The 20,000-nt window shown below is 37.6% G+C and overlaps 1 protein-coding gene across 2 annotated transcripts in view; it reads left to right on the top strand.

The window, feature by feature from the left end:
- The window catches only part of HMGCLL1 (3-hydroxy-3-methylglutaryl-CoA lyase like 1), a 178,014-nt gene extending 164,745 nt beyond the window's left edge, over window positions 1-13,269 (top strand). For both annotated transcript variants that reach the window (XM_090280488.1, XM_090280487.1), the window contains 2 exons: window positions 7,677-7,802; window positions 11,939-13,269. In XM_090280488.1, coding sequence (XP_090136614.1) covers window positions 7,677-7,802; window positions 11,939-12,040 — 228 coding nt within the window. In that variant the 3' untranslated portion in view covers window positions 12,041-13,269. The remainder of the gene's footprint in view (window positions 1-7,676; window positions 7,803-11,938) is intronic.
- Window positions 13,270-20,000: the final 6,731 nt, after the last annotated feature.

The raw sequence follows: 20,000 nt of genomic DNA, 5'->3' as shown, positions 1-20,000 counted from the left end.
TAAGGCTGCACCATAGAGTAATATGTTCATGATCTATCTATAGTCAATTTTTTCATGTTCCAGGAAAAGTGACCACTAATATTTTATCTATTTTCCTCAGTGCTAAGTCTAAGTACGTATCTGGAGAGCTCAGGCAGACAGAGCATTCTAAATGAACTAACTCACCAGGGTTAACATATCCTGGGTTATTGGGTTAATAGTTTTAATCATGAGCTTTGAAAAGTAGGAGCCAAGGACACCTCAATCCTTGGAGTTCTGGGTTTATATTGTTTTAGGGAGAATTAGTTGCCTGAGCTCTAAAGAGACTTGTTTCTCATTTGATGATAATAATAAGCTACTTCTTAGTAGCTTTGACAGACAAAATATATAGTAATTTTAATTCCTAATTCTTAGCTTCATGAGGTACAGGACATTGTATATATTCTAAGTCCCTGGCACATAGAACAGGCCTAATAAACATGTTCAAGTTAAAGGGAGAATAAAATATATATACTGGATATAGACCATTTGTAAATGTTTTCTTATTTTAAAGGAAATATTTAGTTGAATTACATAAAGCTATTGATTTATGTGTTTGCCATTTTCTTGCGTGGGAACACAATGGAGTTGTAAATGCGTGATTTTTAACTCGGTGGATTTTGGAGCTACATTGCCACCCTGTGGTTACTCTTCTAAAGATGTACTTCCCTTCAAAACAAAAAGCAAAGGCTTTGTTTTTGTATTTTATGGCACAAAACACTGCTCATGCTTGTATGATCACACACACACACACACACACACACACACAGGCCCCTCCCTCCCCCCTTCCCCCACCGCCAGGAACCTGAAAGTCTGAAAGTAGTAACTTATGTTTGGAGAATTGAGAAAGGGAGTGTATTTCTAAGAATAATTTTTAATGTAGATAATTTTTTGTATGATGACATCAACTATGTGGCCCCACGAATTATTTTTTTAAGTATAGTATATAGTACAATATATGTAATGGCATTTACTTCAATACCATGATTTCACTAATAAAATACAAATATGTTCCCTCCCTCTGTTTACCATGCAGAATTGAAGAGGAGAAATGTTTTTTCTTCTCACCCTGTTAAGAATTTGTTTACATCATATTACTTGTCATTTCTAATGAGATAGGAAAATAGATGTAAAGAAAATATACATAGTAAAATCAAATTTTCTTAGTTATTATGTGGGTCATATTATTCATCGAGAGTATCTTTATTTCTAAGTAGTAGAATTGCACATTTAATAGAGGACAGAATTTAGGGATAATTCATTAAAAATTTTTTTTAAGACTTTTTTTGAGGAACCTTAAAAGGAACTGTTATCTTACTTAATATTCTCTTTCACAGGTAATATAGACTTTAAAAAACTCTTCAAATTTGTTTCATTAAACTTTAAATCCATATCGCTTGTACAATTGATTTAACTGATTTGTGAAGAGCTTATTGAAAGACAATCTGTGTTTAGAGCTAATTGATACCAGAAGAGAGAAAAGACCATTTTCATCTGTGCCTTTACCACATATGCAGAATTGCCCTTCAGTCTTAAACCCTGGAATGATCAATTAAATGCACAGTAATGATGTTAAGAAATTCAGTCTTGGTTTTATTTATGCCTGTTCTCATTTATTTACAATTATTCTGTAGCAGGTTAAAGTTTGCAGAAACCTTGTTTTTTTTACTTATATGTATAGTAATTAACATTCATATTGGAGGCATTGGAAAACAAAGACAAACAAAATAAAAGAAATTGCCTGTAATCATACCATCCAGTGATCACCACTGTTAGTATTTGGTATGCCCTCGAATCCTATTGTTTTTTGTTGTTGTTTTGGAAAATGTGATCATGATTCAATATATTGTTATAACATTCTCTAATTTGTTTCTTTCCCTTAACTATACATTTAAATACCATTTATCATCCCATTTTATAGCTACACCATAATTAATTTAAGTTATACCCCATTATAGATACTGGAATTACTTCCAAAATTTAATTCTTATAAAATGTACCGTGATGAATAGATGTGTGTGTGTGTGTGTGTGTGTGAGTAGTATGTTTCATGTGATATATATATATATATATATATATATATATATATTAGTCTTAATTACAGGGTGGGCATAGGTAGGTTTACAGTGGGAAAATAATAATAAATTTTTAAAAATACAAGAATAAACTGTGTTTTGTGCACTCACAACTGTAAACCTACTTTTGCCCACCCAGTATTTATTTAGGATTTGTGGACTGTTCCTTGGAAGGACTTTTTGGATAAGAATTACTTGGTTGATGAATATGGGCAATTAAGACTAATTACTGATTACTCACTAGGAAAAACATTGCAATTTATTTTCCTACCAGTTTAAGCTTTCTTGTTTACCTGAAGTTTCAACAGCACTGCTTTTTTTGTCATTGATATTTGTCAAAGTCTAATGCACAGAAGAAAATTGGCTAAATCATAAGCTCACACTGACGAGAATTTTCACGCACTGATATTGGTGTAACCAACCCTAGTTCAAGAAACAGAATGCTGTCAGCACCCTGGGAAGCTTTCCTTGTGCCCATTTTTATTTACATTTCAAAGGTTAACTATCATCCTAACTTACAGCAGCACTGATATCTATATGAAAACTTAGCCAAGTGGAATCATCATGTATGTCCTCTTTTGCCCCTGACATCTTTTATATAACCTTGTGTTTGTGAGATTTGTCTGTTGTTAAAGTGATAGTTTCTTTTTTTAATATTCTGTTGCTGCTCTACACTTTCATGGCTAATAATCTTTTTCAACCTAAAAGTGTAAAATAGCGTTTTAGCTTGCTCTCTGTCTTTGACTTAATGTGAGATTGAATGTGTTTTCCTACCTTCCCTTGTTGTTTCTGACTGCTCTGTGTTGGCATTGGTTATTTATTGTTCCTCTCTGTGACTCCAGTTAAAGTCCTTTACATTTTTTCCATAAAATAAAAGACTTTTTTAAAATTTTCATCAATAACTTCACTGATTTGGATATTTTGAGTATGTCGGCTATCTCCTGCTATTGGCTTCTAGTGGGTAGAAGCCAGGAGAGTGGATAAATACCTTCCAATGCATAAGGCAGCCCCACAGCAAAGAATTATTTCGCTCAAATCTCAATAGTACCAAGAAACTTTGCAAACCACTTTCAACACATTCGATCAGTCACAACACCTTCTCCATACACTGCACACACCTTGTGTGTGTGTATGTGTGTGTTTCAGCTGTGTTTTTACCTTTCTAGAAATAATAAAGCATAGTATGCCAAAAAGTTGAGTATTTTTCTTCTATCTTTAATACTAAAATGACTGCACAAAAATTCACCAATTTAAGGGATTTTTATTTATTTTATTTTATTTTTTAGTGCACGCTGATATGACAGCTGTCACAATACGATCTAATAAAATTGTTTTGTGTGAGGTTAAAGACAGCTAAGCACTACTAGAGCCATCTTAAGGAAAAAACATAATGGACTTTTGGGCCAGCCCAATATAAAAATAGTCCTTTTATGTTAGCCACACAGTAGGACACATTAGCCTTTAGTTACAAAGTAAGAGTGACTTTTGTTTGTTTGCTTTCTCCCCAAAGGGCAATTAACATTGTATTCTTTTGACAAGGCAATAAGTGTGCCTTCTGTAACTCTGTGTGTGCAGGGCCTTCATCCCCAGTATCGGGAAAAGGAACAAGAGCTGTGGATTCCAGCCTTCATGGTAGGCTGAATGAAGCCACCTTTCCCCTATCATGCTGGTACTGCTGACTTTCACTAACTCATATTTTGGGAAGTCTTCTTTCAAAAATTGGTTTCCTTGAAAAATCAGAGTGATGCTTAACTCTTTGTTGCCCCAGGGTACAGAGCTTCTCTGAAATTAAAGCTGACTCAGACCCAGGACTGATAAAGGACAAAATGGATGAGAACCTCTGCCTCAGGTGTTCCCACACCTAGTTACACAACAGAATCACAAGAGGGAGCTTTAAAGAAATACTGGTGCCTGACTTCATTCCCAGAAAGAAATTGTGATTTCATTGGTTTGGGGAGAGGTTCCAGTGTTAAATTTTTAAAAATCCCAAGGTGGTTATAATGGGTAGACAGGACTGAAGACCACTAACACTTCTGTCTTCTTGTGGGATAGATTAAATTCTACTGAACTGATCGATTTTAGCCTGTGAGCAGAGTTCCTCTGCCTATTTGATTGTCATGGCAGACTTCCAGAGATGAGCCAGCATCCTAACATTTGCCTTTGCCAACTACTGGACAATACACAACTTTCACTGCTAGAGCCTAATTTCTTATACTTGTTGTTGTGATTCACAGCAAATTAGATAGACTGTTCTAAATGGACCGATATATTAGCTGGTCACTTGCTAACGCCTGAGTATGACTGAGTTTATCAGAGTATATTTCAGAAGTTGTGGTAATGGAAGAAGAGCTATGAAGACCTTCCCAAGAGGAGTGTAATCAAGAGAAATGAAGGTGCAAAAGCAAATAGATTGTATTTGTAAACTTTCTTTAGGGCCCAGAGACATCCAGGACTATGGTTCTGTCTCGTTGAGCCTTAATATACATCCTCTTAAGTCTCACAAGGAAGCATCTGGCAGAGTGGTTTAAAAAGCTTGGTCCCTTTGCCTCATCAAAGGGACACAGGAGCCAACAGAAAGAGCTCCCAATAACCAAATCTCAAACAGCTTGAGCAACACCATATATAAAGAAATATTGGATTATAACCCAAAGCAAAAAATAAATACCTATGTATTACTGATATAAGTAAATGTTTGAAAATATAATATGGGAGAATAGACAAAAGTTCCATATAGGAGAATTCCAAATAATTTACATAGATGTTTCCCACTCCTTAAGCATGAGCTGCACATAGTGATTTTTCCCAAAGAGTACTGGGGCTGTATAGTACAGAAACCTGGCAAACATCACCTCAGCCAGGTGATAAAGGCTAATATCAGTCATAAACTTTTTTTTTCTTAGTCATAAACTATTTTGACAGTATGTATCTATTTGGGTTTCTGAACTCATTTCCAGTGGGTGTGGGGTGAGGTTTCCCCTCCCAAATGAACAATTCTATAGACACCACTTGGTGTTCTACCATTCAACTATTCTGATGCTGTCTACCCAGAGTCAGACTCAGATTTCACAGGCTAGCATTCAGTCCTACCAGCCTGCATTTCCCACCTTAGGATGCCAGTTGCAAGCCCAAGCTGCATCTGTGCTTCTGCTGACCAGATACAGAGCAGAGCTTCCCACAACCCGCCCCTTGACCTTCAGATGCCAGCCACAAGTCCAGGTTGCTCCTGTACTTTTGATGGACTGTATAAATCAGAGGTTCCCACAACAAGCTCCTTGGGCTCAATTAATTTGCTAGAATGACTTACAGAATGCAGAGAAATAGTTTACTGACTAGGTCACCAGTTAATTACAAAAGGACAGATCATGACTCAGGGACAGCCAGACAGGAGGGGTGCACAGGACCCGGCACAGAAAAGGGCGCAGAGCACCCACATCCGCTGCACGCGCCTTGCTCTCCCAGCACCTGCACAGGTCACCCACCCGGAAATGCTCCAACCCTGTCCTGGGTTTTTATGGAGGCTTCATGATGTAACAATGATTGATTAAATCGTTGAGCTTAGACAATTAACTCAACTTCCATCATGTCTCCCACCTAGAAGTTTTTGACTGAAAGTTCCAACCTTTAATCACAGGGTGGCTCCATTGACAACAACCAGCCCCCATCCTCAGGTGAGATCCAAATGTCCCGTCATTAACATAACAGAGCCTCCTTTATAACTCTCATTACTTCAGAAATTCCAAGGATTTTAGGTGCTCTGGGCCAGGAACCATGGAAGACCAAATATGAGAAATATCCTTTGGTCACCTGAATGACCAAATATATATTTTTATAAAACATAATATCACAGTATATGAGGAAATAAGAATCACCTCGGTCATCTTTCTCACAAAACTCCAGGACTGCAGTCTAACCATGAGAGAGAGAAAAAAAAAAAAAAATCACACAAACCCATACTGAAGGGTACCGTACAAAATACAGGAGAAGTAATCAAAATTGTCAAATCCAACATTTGGAAGCAAGTCTGAGAAACGATCACAGCTCAGAGGGGCCTAAGGAGCCACAAGTACTAAATGTGACATGGGATCCTGAATGAGTTCCTGTGATGGAAAAAGGGTATAAAGTTAAAAACTAAGAAAGTCTGAATAATACGTGGCGTTTAATTAATAATAACATACTGTTATTTGGTCATTAGTTGTGACAACTATGCCACAATAATGAAGATGTTAACAACAGGGAAACTTAGTGCAGAATATGTGGGCATGCTCTGCACTATCTTAAATGTTCTGAAAGTCTGAAACAATTCTAAAATAAAAAAAAGTTTATTAATAAAGGAAAGAAAAAAAAGAAAGAGTGATCCCCAGAGCAGCAGCAGGAGCAGCATCTGGGATCTTGTTAAAAATTCCAATTCTCGGATTTCAGCCAGGACCTTCTGAACCAGAAACTCTGGGGGCCTAACATTCTGGGGGTGGGGATTCTGGTTCCGTGATTGAGAACTGCTGATCAGGCGGACTGGCCGAGAGCTCTGCTTTCAGGTGCTTCTCATTCTATGTGAGGTCATGTTACCTTTTCTTTAATGCCCGGGAGTGAATCAGATATGGCCTCCTGGTCGCTTTCCATTACCCAGTTATCATCTCTCACAAAGGAATGATACATCTGCCTCTCCTCTTCTGTTATTCAAATCTGATCTCCAGGGCCCTTTTCAGACCCTGTTATACTCTTATCTTCCAGAATACACAGACCCCCACCAACTCTGCTGTCTCCAAACACATACCATGTACCAACTCGAATGTTCTCAGAGGCCACAGATCACAGCAGAAAGTGACCTGTAGGCAAAATATGTGATCTCACTGTAACTGAATTTTTTCATCTGTGATTTGGGGTTATAGAAGAGCATCTACCTCATGGATTTTTGTGCAGATTGTGAGTTAATACACATAAGGTGTTAAGAATAATAACCAGTCCTTAGTGAGGACCTAATAGATGTGAGCTGGCGCTATTATTGGTAGTGGATTCTTGCCTCTTAAATATGTCTTCACTTTTCCCAAAGCAGCAGGGTTTGGTGTGTAAAATAATGTCTCAGTAAAAACTAGGTGAATTGAGCCCACAAAAATCCTATTTCAGACATGGTGCTGCTACCACTATCACCACCAGTCTTCTAAGGCACCTTGATTTTGACTTGGTATGTTAGAAATATTTCATGTTGCTTATGTAATGTTTTTAGGATAAAGTTTGGGATTGATGAATATATACAACCTAGGTGTCAATTAATCTTCAAGCTTCACCTCCTACGAAAATATACATGTATTTATGCTCTTTTCAATGAAAATATCATCCTAATGTTGATCTACAATTTTTCTGGTTCCCGAGTTCCTTAGCAGAGGTTGTTAGCCTAAAAAAATGAGGTGAGTCAGAAAAGAAATCAGCACCCCAAGGTCTAACTGTGTTAGCGGCCAGTGGGTAAGTGAGTGTTTGGATAATGGGTTCAAACTTTGCGTATTTGCTCTTTGAAACAGGTTAAATAGAAATGGAGCAATTCAGATGCCATAAATATACAAGGCCCGGGTGTTCTGCTTTGTTTTTCAGATGGGGATTAACGTGGTGGACTCCGCAGTATCAGGATTAGGTGGCTGTCCTTATGCAAAAGGTGCCTCTGGAAATGTAGCCACTGAGGACTTGATATATATGCTTAATGGCCTGGGGCTCAATACAGTAAGTTAGTTTTACATATTTTAATATTCATATATTCTTTGCAGATCCAGATTGGAATGCATCTCAGTTTTGGGAAGCAACTTGCAGGTCAAAGTTTTACTACTTTTGCAATTTGCTAAAATGCACGGTGGGAACATACAATAAAAGTTCTTCGGGGAGCTTTCTAAAGTAACATTGCTATAGTTCAGTTGCCAATAATGCTACCATTCCACATTTTTATAGTGCTTCATGACCTCCAAATAGTTTTTTCAATGTCTTATCTGATTTGATTTTATGCACTTTGTGAATTAGAGCTCCTGTCTTTGTCACAGTTTGGGGGTTTTTATAGATGTTTTCCCTGGAGGAAACAGAGAACTTGATTTTCTCACAGTGACAACTAAGGCTTCTGGACAAGAGCCCAGAGCCCATTTAAAATGGTCAGTAGAAGAGCAGAGCTTGGTAATACTTAGATGTCAGACGCTGGATGGCAAACATAGGCTCTTTACAAGTGGTACCTGAAACGTCACCTGCTCTCTAATAACAGCCACCGAAATCAGCACCTTATGTTGCCACAGGCTTGTTAACATGACTTATGTGTCTGTAAGGCAGATTTTTTGGTTTTTTTTTTAAGGAAAAATATATAAAAGCACAAGAAACAGGTCACAGATGATTAAAAGTTCATAATGTTTTGAGATGTAAAGTATCATCTGGATTACAAATGAAATTTATTCTTTCCTTTCGCCTCTCTCCTCTCATCCAGTCTCTTGTCTGTCTCTCGTCTCTCCTCTCTCCTCTCTCCGTTCTCTCTCTCTCCCCCTCTGCTCTTTCCTCACTTTACTTATATTGATGCTTCTTCACTACTACTACTACTACTAAACTTCCTGCAGTCCCAGTTGGTGCACCATTCTCTCTGCTCAACTCATGGTTTCACAACCACTTGTAGCCTAATCCCCGTACTTACTTTTACTTGAGAGACATAGCCATCCTCAAAAACTTTTTCTAGCATCTCCCTGTCTATTCCTGAGGTCCATACTGTTCGGTTTCTCTCCTTAGTGCTTCCATGCTACCCTCTGTGCCTCTAACTCTGAATCTACAGTGAGGTTGTGGAATGATCCAATTTCTTTGTCTACCCCTCCCTGCCCCCCCGCAGCCAGAGAGCAACTATTACAGCTTATTCTTGCTCCCTGTTACATAGAGATGCCCAACAACATTCATTGATATCATGTGGCACTAAACACCAAAAGCTGTCGCTTGTAAGCACCAAAAGCAATTGGCTTTCTTCTCTGATTATGAATAATTATTATTTCACTTACAAAGTAGCTTAATTATTTTAATTAGAAATGTCTAGCCATGACAGAAACTGAAGAGAAATAGATCTCTTCTTGGATATTTAGTGACCCTATTGACCACAGTAGATGCTTAATGTGTTTTAGGTCATGTTCTATAACTTGGGTGTCCAAATGCAAATAAACCATGTCTTCATTCCTAAGAATTTTATAAAGCAAGGAGAGTTGTTACGTTTAGTAGCAGCTACAATTCAACTAGTTTCCTGTGCTAACTAGCTAAAATTCTCTGTAGAACCCAGTGTCACTATGGCATCCATGCCCAATCAATGACCAAGATTCACTAATTTGACTCATATTTCTTTTGTCCCTTTCTTACTGTTCTTGCCATAAACTACATCAGCACAAGTTCCTGTCTTTTTCCTAGGTATTCATCTTCCATGTTCTCCTGGCTTCAGACCTACCTTTAATTTTTTAAAAATAGATTTGAGAGAGAGAGAGAGGGAGGGAGAGGGGCTGATTTGTTGTTCCACCCATCCATGCATTCATTGGTGTCTTCTTGTATATGACCTGACCGGATATCGAACCCTCAACCGTGGCATATCAACCGACTGAGCTATCCGGCCGGGGCCAGACTTGCTTTTAAATTTATATGCTCCATGATACCATTAGAGGATTTCATCTAAAATATAAATATGAATACTCTTTGCTTCTGCCTGTGTGCTTGTAAGTGGATTCTCATTTCCTATAAAAAAAAGACTGTGTTCTGTCACTTAATACAGCGATTTTCAACCTTTTTCATCTCATGGCACACATAAACTTATAACTAAAATTCTGTGGCAAATCAAAAAATATAATTTTTGCCAATCTGACAAAAAAAAATAGGTATACTTTTGATTCATTCACACCAGATGGCTATTGTTGTGTTGGCCATTGTCATTTTTTTGACACTTTAAGGGAAAAGAGGTCAGTGCCCTTGATAAATAGTCAGGTATTGCATGTTTTAAAAATTCTTATGACACATAAATCGCTGACTTAACATGAACTAGTTATACATTTCCGGTCACCTCTGCCAATCATTCTCCATACATACCACAGTATTTTTCAGATGTCTTGTAGTGCTCTTTCTCTGCGTATAGTACCCCAACCATCCATCCTCTAGGTGACTAATGTGCTCCGTGTAAGACCCGGGTAAGGATTTACCCTCCCTGCGACCCTTCCTTGCCATGTGCCTCTCCATTCTCTTTCACTCAGTGACTTGACTGCCCTGCTGCTTTGCTGTTGTAATCATATGAGCATATCTCTATCGGTGACTTTCATTATCATAGTACAGGGTCCATATTGCCTGCTTCACCATAGCACTGTGAAGACAGAAACTGTATTCTACGTGAGGCTCTTGAGACCTCAAGTAGACATATTTTAAACCTGAAAAATGGAACAAGGATGCAATGTTCTTTTATAATGATATACAGTTAATTAAATAAAATGTACAGAAAGGCCAAAGCAGAACTCTTTTTGGGAGTGATAGCTACAAATTCCATTGCACAATTGTAAATTCAATTCTTGGAAAGTGAAGAATATTGGTGACTAAATTCTTTCTATGGTCTCTTGCTGGATATAATTCAGAAAGGAAACATGTAACTAATTATTTACAAAATTTAAACATCACTGGATTAAGGATGTGAAACTAAAATGTCCCTACTGGATAGTCCACATAAAGCGTTAGTATCCTAAGAACAACTTTATAATAAAAAGAAATATTAAAATTCATTTGAGTCATTTAAAATATATTTCCTGATCATTCTTAAATGATAAACTACAAGGAAAACAGTGTTGTAAAAGTTTCTAAAGAAAGGAAAATTTGGATATATATTTTTGTGGGGACTGCATTTAATTGGGTGTATTAGAATGATGATGTCTTTATAATCATTGTTATAAAAAGCCCCTGATTATTTATACTTGTCTATTTTAAGAAAATTACACTCACACAAATATTAAAAAGTACTTCTTAATGACAAGTCTGAATCTGTTCAGTTTTACATCCACATTGTTTCTAATCCATGTTGAGGGAGGACATAGGAGTTTACGAAATTCTACCTGAGCACAAATTTTTGGTTAATCTACCTACTGCTCTGCCTCCCTCAGCAACAGTCAGGGTGCTGGGTAGAGACCTTGGTGGTGACCCTTTGTTACACCAAGTCCTAGCAATGAGGAGCATGCCTTGAACTTGGCCCTTCTTACTCAACTGCTTATCTATCACATGTGGATCTACCCAAGCCTTTGTTGATCCTATTTAAGCTTTCAGACAGTACAACCTCTCAGGCAAATTCCAGATATTTAATAAATACTTCATTTTACTTGACCTATAACTACCGCCTTTGATAGGATACGTGTAATGTTTTTTCTAAATATGGTTTAAAAATTATACATCTAACTTTCTTGTGTCTCTTATAGCTTTATTGTTTCTTTTTTATACAGTAAAGAGGTATTTTTTCCAAGTCCCTATCTATAAACTCCTGAAAATCACTAATATTTTAATTGCCCTTCACCAATATTTATAGATTGTTTCTAATTTTATTATTATTATTCATGTAATTCAGGTACCAACCCAAATTACATTGATTTATTCAGACATAGCTAGCCTGTTGTTTTATACAAGGATCAAATTCAAGATAGGTTTTAATAAAGAAGAAAAATCTAAAATGTTAACTACATGGTTCATTAAAACAAAGATTGCCACCAAATCAATAATGAGTAATATTTTTTAGTAATTTTAAATGGTTAAGTAACTACTAATAAAATTTAAAGGAACTTGTTTTGTCCTCTTTCTCCTAATTCCTCTTCCCCACTGGTATCCATTCTTTCTCTTACCAGGGTGTGAATCTCGACAAAGTGATGGAAGCTGGTAACTTTATTTGCAAAGCTGTGAATAAAACCACAAACTCGAAAGTAGCACAAGCCTCCTTCAATGCTTGACATGAATAAATGTGCGACTTAAGGCTGAGAAGATCCTTTTTAGCTACAGATATTCATCATAAAATCATTACTGTCAACTTGTCCTGAAATGTGAAGTAACAGAGTGGTAAAAAAAAGATACTTTTTAAAAAAGTACAACTGGATACATTTTGAAGTCAACAGAAAGTAAGAACAGTCATCAGGTAAATTGCAAGCTGAAGCTAAATAATAGAATTTGTAGAAGTGCTTTTGAACATGGAGAAAGGTCTGCTCTTTTGCTCTTATAGAAATAACTTTTTAATTTAGGAGGCGTGAAAATTGACTTCAGATTTCCCTCAGTATGAAATACTTGTGTTAAATACCGAATCGAGCTGGCTTAGCACAGCATACATATTGTCGGTAGTTTATGAGCTCCTGCATAGTGTGCAAAGTGTGTGGCCTCCATATCACGCATTATTCCTCTGGATCTCAACTTCCCATTTGCCAAGTCAGTTAAATTATGGACCAAGCGCCAAATCTCCAGCCGACCCTACATAATTTTGAGCAATAGAACTTTTACATTTCAAGTATGACTAACATCTGTTAACTATTTCAATGACTTTATCTTGTTCCAAGAGGCTGTGGTCAATGGCAAGATGCCATATCCTGGAAACATATTACGACCTCCCGTGTTTGTTACATGCTTCCAGTTTACCATACTTTTTCTTTCATCAGTTATAGTAAAAAACCAGCATGGTGTTACTCAACTGTTGAGAAACAGAAGGCACAACTTTCATCTTGCTGTCTAAATTACAGTAATGAGAATAGATTGATACACGTACCATAATCCACATTCATGACTTTCAGATCATTTCCGAATTGCCTGAGAAATGTCATGTGATCCTAAGAATGCATTGTGAAGCCAGTTTTTAATTCATGAAATAAACTGTTTTCCATTGATTCAGGATATTTTGATTAAATCACCTATTTTTTGTTGTTGTTGACTTTTTTATGGTTATTTTAAAGTTGAAGTGACTGAAATTTTGTCTTTTGTACTAGAAAGAATTGCCAGAAATAGCAAAAGTTAATATATCAAGTTGAGAAGAGAAACAGGAGGACTATGTTACAGAAAACATTTCTGTGACCTATGCAAATAATATGGAGACAGTATTATATGTGGGTCTAAAACGTCAGTTCTATTATTTATATAGACTTCTCCAGCAATATTGAGTGATCTTATCTTTGAATAAATTTGAATATCACTGGAAATATGAATGTGAGCATTGTGGACTTTCTATTAAATATTCATTAAAACATTGCAATGAAAGGAATTCAATAAAATAAGAGAAGTACTGATTACAACTAAGTTAACTTTAAAGATATATAATAAGAAAAGAATCATAAAGGAAACATTGGTTATTGACAACGCCAAACTGTTCTCATGGAAGAGGCTAACTCATCCAGGTTGCAATGGCTGATAGAACAGGATCTTGTAATTCAGTGTACTGAGCAACTCTTTGCATTTGTGTTAGTCTCTGGAGGTGGGAGCAGTGCCAGGAATAAACAAAATTGCAGCTCTTGAGGGATCTGCCTATTATAATACATACACCCTATGCTTCTCCCTTCACAAAGAACACAGCTCTGTGCACTGGGGCGGTAATGGGACACCTGCCCTGATTGTGCACAGCAGGTTACACACCTAGTCATCTTCTGAAATTGACTTTTCCTATCTCTTACAAAACTCTGATGATTTCGGTTTTGAGATATTTGGAAAAGCATCTGTTGATACAAACTGCTTATAGAAGAAGCTAAGGGCAAAACTTCACTGTTTTTGAAATAAAAAGTAAGACTCCTTAAGAGGCTGAGCAAGTAGTCAGAAATCCGAGGAGCAGCCTAGCACACTTATACAGCAGTCGTATCAGTCTGCCGATTGATCAGTTCTGAGAATAATTTCATGCTGCCTAGTCACACTCACCATGAGAAAGTTGGTTTTGGGTCTTTGTTATCCTTTCTCCATTCAAACCACCTAAAGCCCTGCTAGCTTAAAAAAAGTTTCTTTTCTGTTTTTTTGGGGGGTGGGGGGGTGGGGATTACATCATCACACAAAGCTGCCTGAAATCCATAGGCAAAATCCCCCTAAAACTATATTTCAACTGACCAGGAAGACTTGGAGTCATTGCAGGACCCACGCAAGTAACCCACCCACACATAAACCCATGCAAGGGTTAGTCTTGGGGAAAAACTTAGAAATAGCAAAGCAATTATGGCCTTTATCAATATACATGTCAAAATTATCTTTTATGACATCTTCCATTAAATCATGAAAAATTTTCTTTCTAGAATATGTAATATATTTTATCACATGTACGCATTGATGATCTATTATTAAAACTTTAAGGCTAAGTCACCGAAAAATAGAAATTTTCTAAATACTGGATTCATGAAATTCACAAATAAATGGAAACTGAGTGTGACTTTCAGAGAAAATTATAAATGCCCTTTTGCGTTATTTATTCTGATCACTCTAACATTTAATAAATACTCTTTTTAGCTGCACTCTTATGACTGTTTCTATGTGTGTGCATCCTGTAGCTGCAAAATGAATTCCAGATATGTCACAGGTTATTTCACATTCAATAAACAAGTCACAAATATCCCTATCACAATTGTAAAGAAGAGATCATACTAAGGCTTGAGTACGAGCCAGAAGTCTGAATTGAAGTTATAGGCAAGTGAAAGATTGCTCTGTATAACAATAATCATTTGCAAATTGCTTTGTGGACTAGAATATATAAGTTCTTTGCTTGTGTGAGGTAGATCTAAAAGTTAAAAGATTAGTTTTGGAGATACAGAGATAAGGAGGAAGGGATTGAACAAGGGATGGGGGGGAGAAATGGTACTTTTTGCCTTTGAGCAGCTCTGATAGAAGGGCAACTTCTGCTATGGTGCAATATGTCATTTGGCTGCTATGAATTGCACACAATACAAAACCTCAATAGGCTTAAGGAACAAGAATTATCTCAGGTATTTCAGAAATACTGCTTTTCCACCATCATTCAACTCTGTGGTTCAACTATGTTACAAGCAAAGAGTTTCCCCCCATTTTCCTGCTTTTTCCAGCTCAAGGTGTTGGCTCACCTTCAGGCTCCTTCCTGCTCCTCAGAGGTGCAAGGTCCCAGGGCCACTTCCTGGCCTTGCATTCTGTGCAGTGCTCACAGCTGCAGAGGACTATTTGCTTCTGAATGTCTTCTTTTTAAATCAATGAAGAGTGTTTCTTCACCTCTATTCCAATCTTCCTTTCGTGTTTCATTCGGCAGAATATCATCACATGCTCCTTTAATCTCAGATTTATGTGGGAAATAGACCATTGGGATAGACCGACTAAAGTCACTGGTGACTTTGAGCAAATCAGTGAAGTGGTGGGGAAAGAAAATCATAAAACGTGAACATATTTTTATTGTGAGACAGTAGCGAAACTGAAGGCAGATGAGTCACCGACACTAAGCAAGGAGGTATATCTATTATCTTTGAGATTGATGGAAATAGAAAGTTTAAAATTTGAAGGGTGTAGGTTTTAAGGGGAAATTAGTCGATCCTGCTAATTGGTCTCTATCTTATTTAGGGAATAAGAAGTGAGGTCTTCAAGTATTAGAGTTGGGGGGTGGAGTGAGGGTTTAGGAAGGATAAGAAAGCTTGAAACCCACCCAGGGCAGTATTAGAAGTTAACCTACTCTATGAAGGAAAGGCTTCCAGGGCCTGGTAAGTGCCAAACCCCGATCTACCTCTCTGCCCTCAGGCTGTATTTATCACTGTTTATTCCCACTTTCTTGAAGAACTTTTGATTCCAGGGGCACTGCTCTATCCCAGTCCTGCTACCTCTTCAATTTTTTGGTTTCCTCTTTCTCTCCTTTGTGTTTACCTGTTGATTCACAAATGAAAACTGCCCATGCCCCACTAGTCAAAATGTGTTCCAAAGCCAGCAGGTCTGTTACCACTGGGGACATTTTGAGAAATGTAGAATCTTGGGCTCCACCCCAGGCCAACTACATCACAATCTGCGTTTTTAACAACATCCACCCAGGACTCATATGCTCATTAAGTTGTGAAAAGCACTTGCCTGTTGGACACACTTCCTCTTGGGTATCTAATGGGCACCTGAAGCTTCCTATATTCAAAATATCTTGTTCCACTTTCCCTTCATGCATTGTGCTCTAGCACACTCACTGTCTTTTCTCGGCTCCTGGAAGTGTAAACTTACAAAAAAAAATGTTTTTGTTTGTTTTTTAAAATATGACCTTTTTTCCTTTCTTTCCTTTTGCTTCAAACTGACCTCATCTAGCACCCTGACTCACCTGCCTCCCTCTTTCCTTGTACATCCACTCCCTTCACCACTAAGTGCTCATGACAATGAGGTTCTGGTTGGCATCAGTCTTCGGAATAAAGCCTTGGGTCTGTTAACCACAGAGGCAGACTTTCCGTTTCTGTCAAACTAAAGATAACATCTAGGTCTCAATTGTGTTTCAGCTCCAGGCCCAGAAAATGTGAATGACTACACCAACCATACCCTTATGAAACCAGACAGAGTGACACCATGGCTGACATCAGGGCCATTTGCAATGATCAACCACCCCCTACCCTGGCTCCCATCAGTCAGTAGAGACCACGGCCCTAAACCCCCTTAGTCACCATGATTAATGATTTTTCTCCTATGGAACCCATCACTTAAAAATCATCAGGGAGCCAGATTTCAGAGTGAAAGCTCACCTGTGACTCCGGGCTGGGTGCCATTTTCTTAAATAAACCTTTACTTTCTTTGATACAAACTCCTGTTCTCTATTGATTGGTCTTTGAGGTGTGCAGGCAAATGAACCCCTTAAGTTCAATAACAGAACAAGCCAGTCTCTGACCCACCTTTAGGTCCTTTACTTATTCTTTCCATATGTGATGTTCATAGCCTGAATGTGACTGGCTACTTCTTGTCATTCAGGTCTCAGCATAAATATAACCTCCTCAGTGAATCTTTCTAGATAACTCAGTCTAAAGTAAGATCTTAGTCTTCTGTGTCCTCTCACATCAATGCATTTAACTTTTACTTTTACTACAGAACTATTATTCTTTTTTTGTCTTAGTTGTTTATTTTCTTTCTTTCCCCAACTGAATATGTGGTTCATGAAAGGGCTTTGTTATCTTCTTCATTTTTACTTCTTTAGGGCTTAGAACATAATGCTTGGGCCTGGCACGATAGCTGTCTAATAAATGTTAGAAGAAAAATAGAAATAGAAATGAGTTTAATTAAAGCATATGGGTTTTTTTTAATGCCACCTGAACTCTTTTTAATATATATTTTTTAAATATCTTCAGCCCTTAATAGTTTTTCAAGGTTTATTTGCTTCATAACAGTTTGGGAGCAATTCTTAACAGATAATTCTTAAAACCTATGTTGAATAATTGAACTAAGGAACAGATACATATATGAATCAAAAAAGTTAAGAAATGTTAGAGAAACTAAAATTGTCAGAGAAACAAATAATCATTTAAGGAGAAATCTAGTCATCAGAACTGATACAGAAGGTTAACAATATTAATAATTAAAAAAAAAAAAAAAACCTTCCTGAGATGGAAAACAGGCATTAGCTACAATAGGAAGTGCTTATAATTTCTTTCTATCTCTCTGAATCTCTTACATACATTGAGACACACAGACACAAATTCTCACACTCAGAGGTGCACACATATATAATACACATCCCGTTTAAGGTCAGTAAAGCTCAGCTCCCTCATCTACACTTCGTGGAATTGTTTCTTCTACCCAGGGAGTAGGCATTGCACTCTGCCTACTCAGAGGTCTACTGTAACATGTCATCAGAGAAAGCAAGGCTGTTACATCAGCTGTCATCTGCATGATTAAGAGACATAAAAATTTCATAATGATTTGCTACCAAGGCCTAGTTACTTCAGTATTCCTTTAGTAGTTAACATTTATGCTTGTTTCAGAATCAAGTCTTAGGATAGATATAATCCTCAATTCTCAATGTCTAATACATAACAGCAAACTTACTGTGTTATCTCAATTCAGGCTGCACATATGATCCATCAGTGGGGGATGGGAGAGGGAGCTTAACAATACTGATACCTGAACTTTAACTACAGAGATTCGGATTTAATTGGTCTGGAGGGGACCTTCAACCATGAGCATTTTTTAAAAGTATGTATAGAGGGCAGTCTCATGTGAAACCAGAGTTTAAATATCTCCGCTACAGTGCAGAGGTTTTTAAAGTGAGGTCCCAGGACCAGCAGCATCAGCAATGAGGTCTGCTTTTTCTAGGAGTTCTCTCCAGATGAACCTGGATTGTCTAAGAGTCAGCTCACAAAACACATCTCATTAATGTGCGTATACTCCAGAGATGAGGGGAGCAATGGAATAGCAATTCATTAGAATACAATTAGAATTCACTGGAAATACAAATTCTTGGGCCCACACTCGGATCTACTGAATTAGAAGCTCCAGGCTGAGGCCAGCAACCTGTTTTTGCAGGCCCTCCGGGTGAGTCTCGGGCACCCTAAAGTTTGAGAATACTATTCTAGAGTGAATTCCCTTTGCAGTGATTCACCACTCTTGTAATTGAGTAAGGAGAAAAATAGGCAAGAGTTGTTGGTTTATTGCACACTCTAAATATTCACACAACAAAGCATTACTTCAAACCAGAACTCACAATAATCCAAACGACCATATCATTTTACATTCCAAAGGCTTACTGGGGAGAAATGGAGTTGTGGAAGCAAATGGCAACATCCCCTGCCTCGTTCCTCCCACTGGCTCTGTTTCTGTGTTCCATACGATGGAAGAACCATGTGAACAGGCTCATCATCAGAATTTCTCTAGAAGGCTAGGATCTGAGATCAATTCTACTAGTTTCTGCATATGATATCCTTCAAGCTTATTATAAGTGTAAAAGAAAGTTGAAGTGAATGCTAGGGAACCATTGGGATAGCCATAAAAGCAGATTTAAAAGAATGCATCAGTTGAGGGAAAGAGACATTGCCACCAAACTGCACTGTCCCAGTGAGAGAGCAGGTTTAATGGACTTAATGCATATCCATCAGTGTTCAGTCCATTTTGGCACCATCCGGTGTATTACTCAATAGCTATACAACCTTGGTCAATTTACCTTTAAACTTCACTTCAAACCTCACTTCCTTCACCAATAAAACTTGGATTATAATAGCCCTTATTTATACAGCTGTTAGAAGGATTTCATGAAATAATGCTTACAAGTGTTTGGCAAAGTGCCTGGCACTTAGTAAGTGGTCAATAAATGTTAACTATCATCATTTTTATTATCCCTTTCTGTGGTGCTGCCTTGGACTGAAATTTTCCCTCCATTAAGAGTTGTGTAAACCTCAGGGAGGCTCTCACAAAAGATCATCCTTTATCCCGTTCCATGTCAAGAGGGCATTATCTTAAAGAGTCTGTCATGATCCCTGAAGGACAGCTTATCATCAAACCCCAGAGCCACATAATCTTAAACTGACATCAAAACACCAGGCTTGACTTACTATGCTGCATCAATGAGCTATACATTTGGAACTAATTCGCTGTATTTCTTACAACTATAGTAACAAGTAGGCACTATGTATAAACCTGTTTGAAGAACATCATAATAGGTTTGGTCTCCATACTCTATCACTTAAATTCAGAAATGTTATGAACATTAGGAATTTGTCCCATTCTTTTGACAGCTGGACAAGTCAGCAGGTAGACCTATTGCCACATGAGTTGCCAGTATTTATTTGGCAGGCTGTTTTGCTAGGCAGGCTTCAAATTTCTCCTTGTTCTGCAGAATATTATTCTACATCCCTCCATTGTGGAGATGCATGCTTAGTTGGAGAGGGCTATTCTTTGCTTCCATGGGAACCATCTTTACTCTGCCACGGGTCATGATATCATGTTTATGTCTTATGGCAGGGCTTATACCCTTCCAAGAACCTAGATAAAGTACCT

The sequence above is a fragment of the Furipterus horrens genome, unplaced genomic scaffold, assembly GCF_987537825.1.
Source record: "Furipterus horrens unplaced genomic scaffold, mFurHor1.1.pri manual_scaffold_6, whole genome shotgun sequence".
Lineage (NCBI taxonomy): Eukaryota > Metazoa > Chordata > Mammalia > Chiroptera > Furipteridae > Furipterus > Furipterus horrens.
The sequence above is the reverse complement of the archived record's forward strand: the minus strand, read 5'-3'. Positions and strand labels throughout refer to the sequence as shown.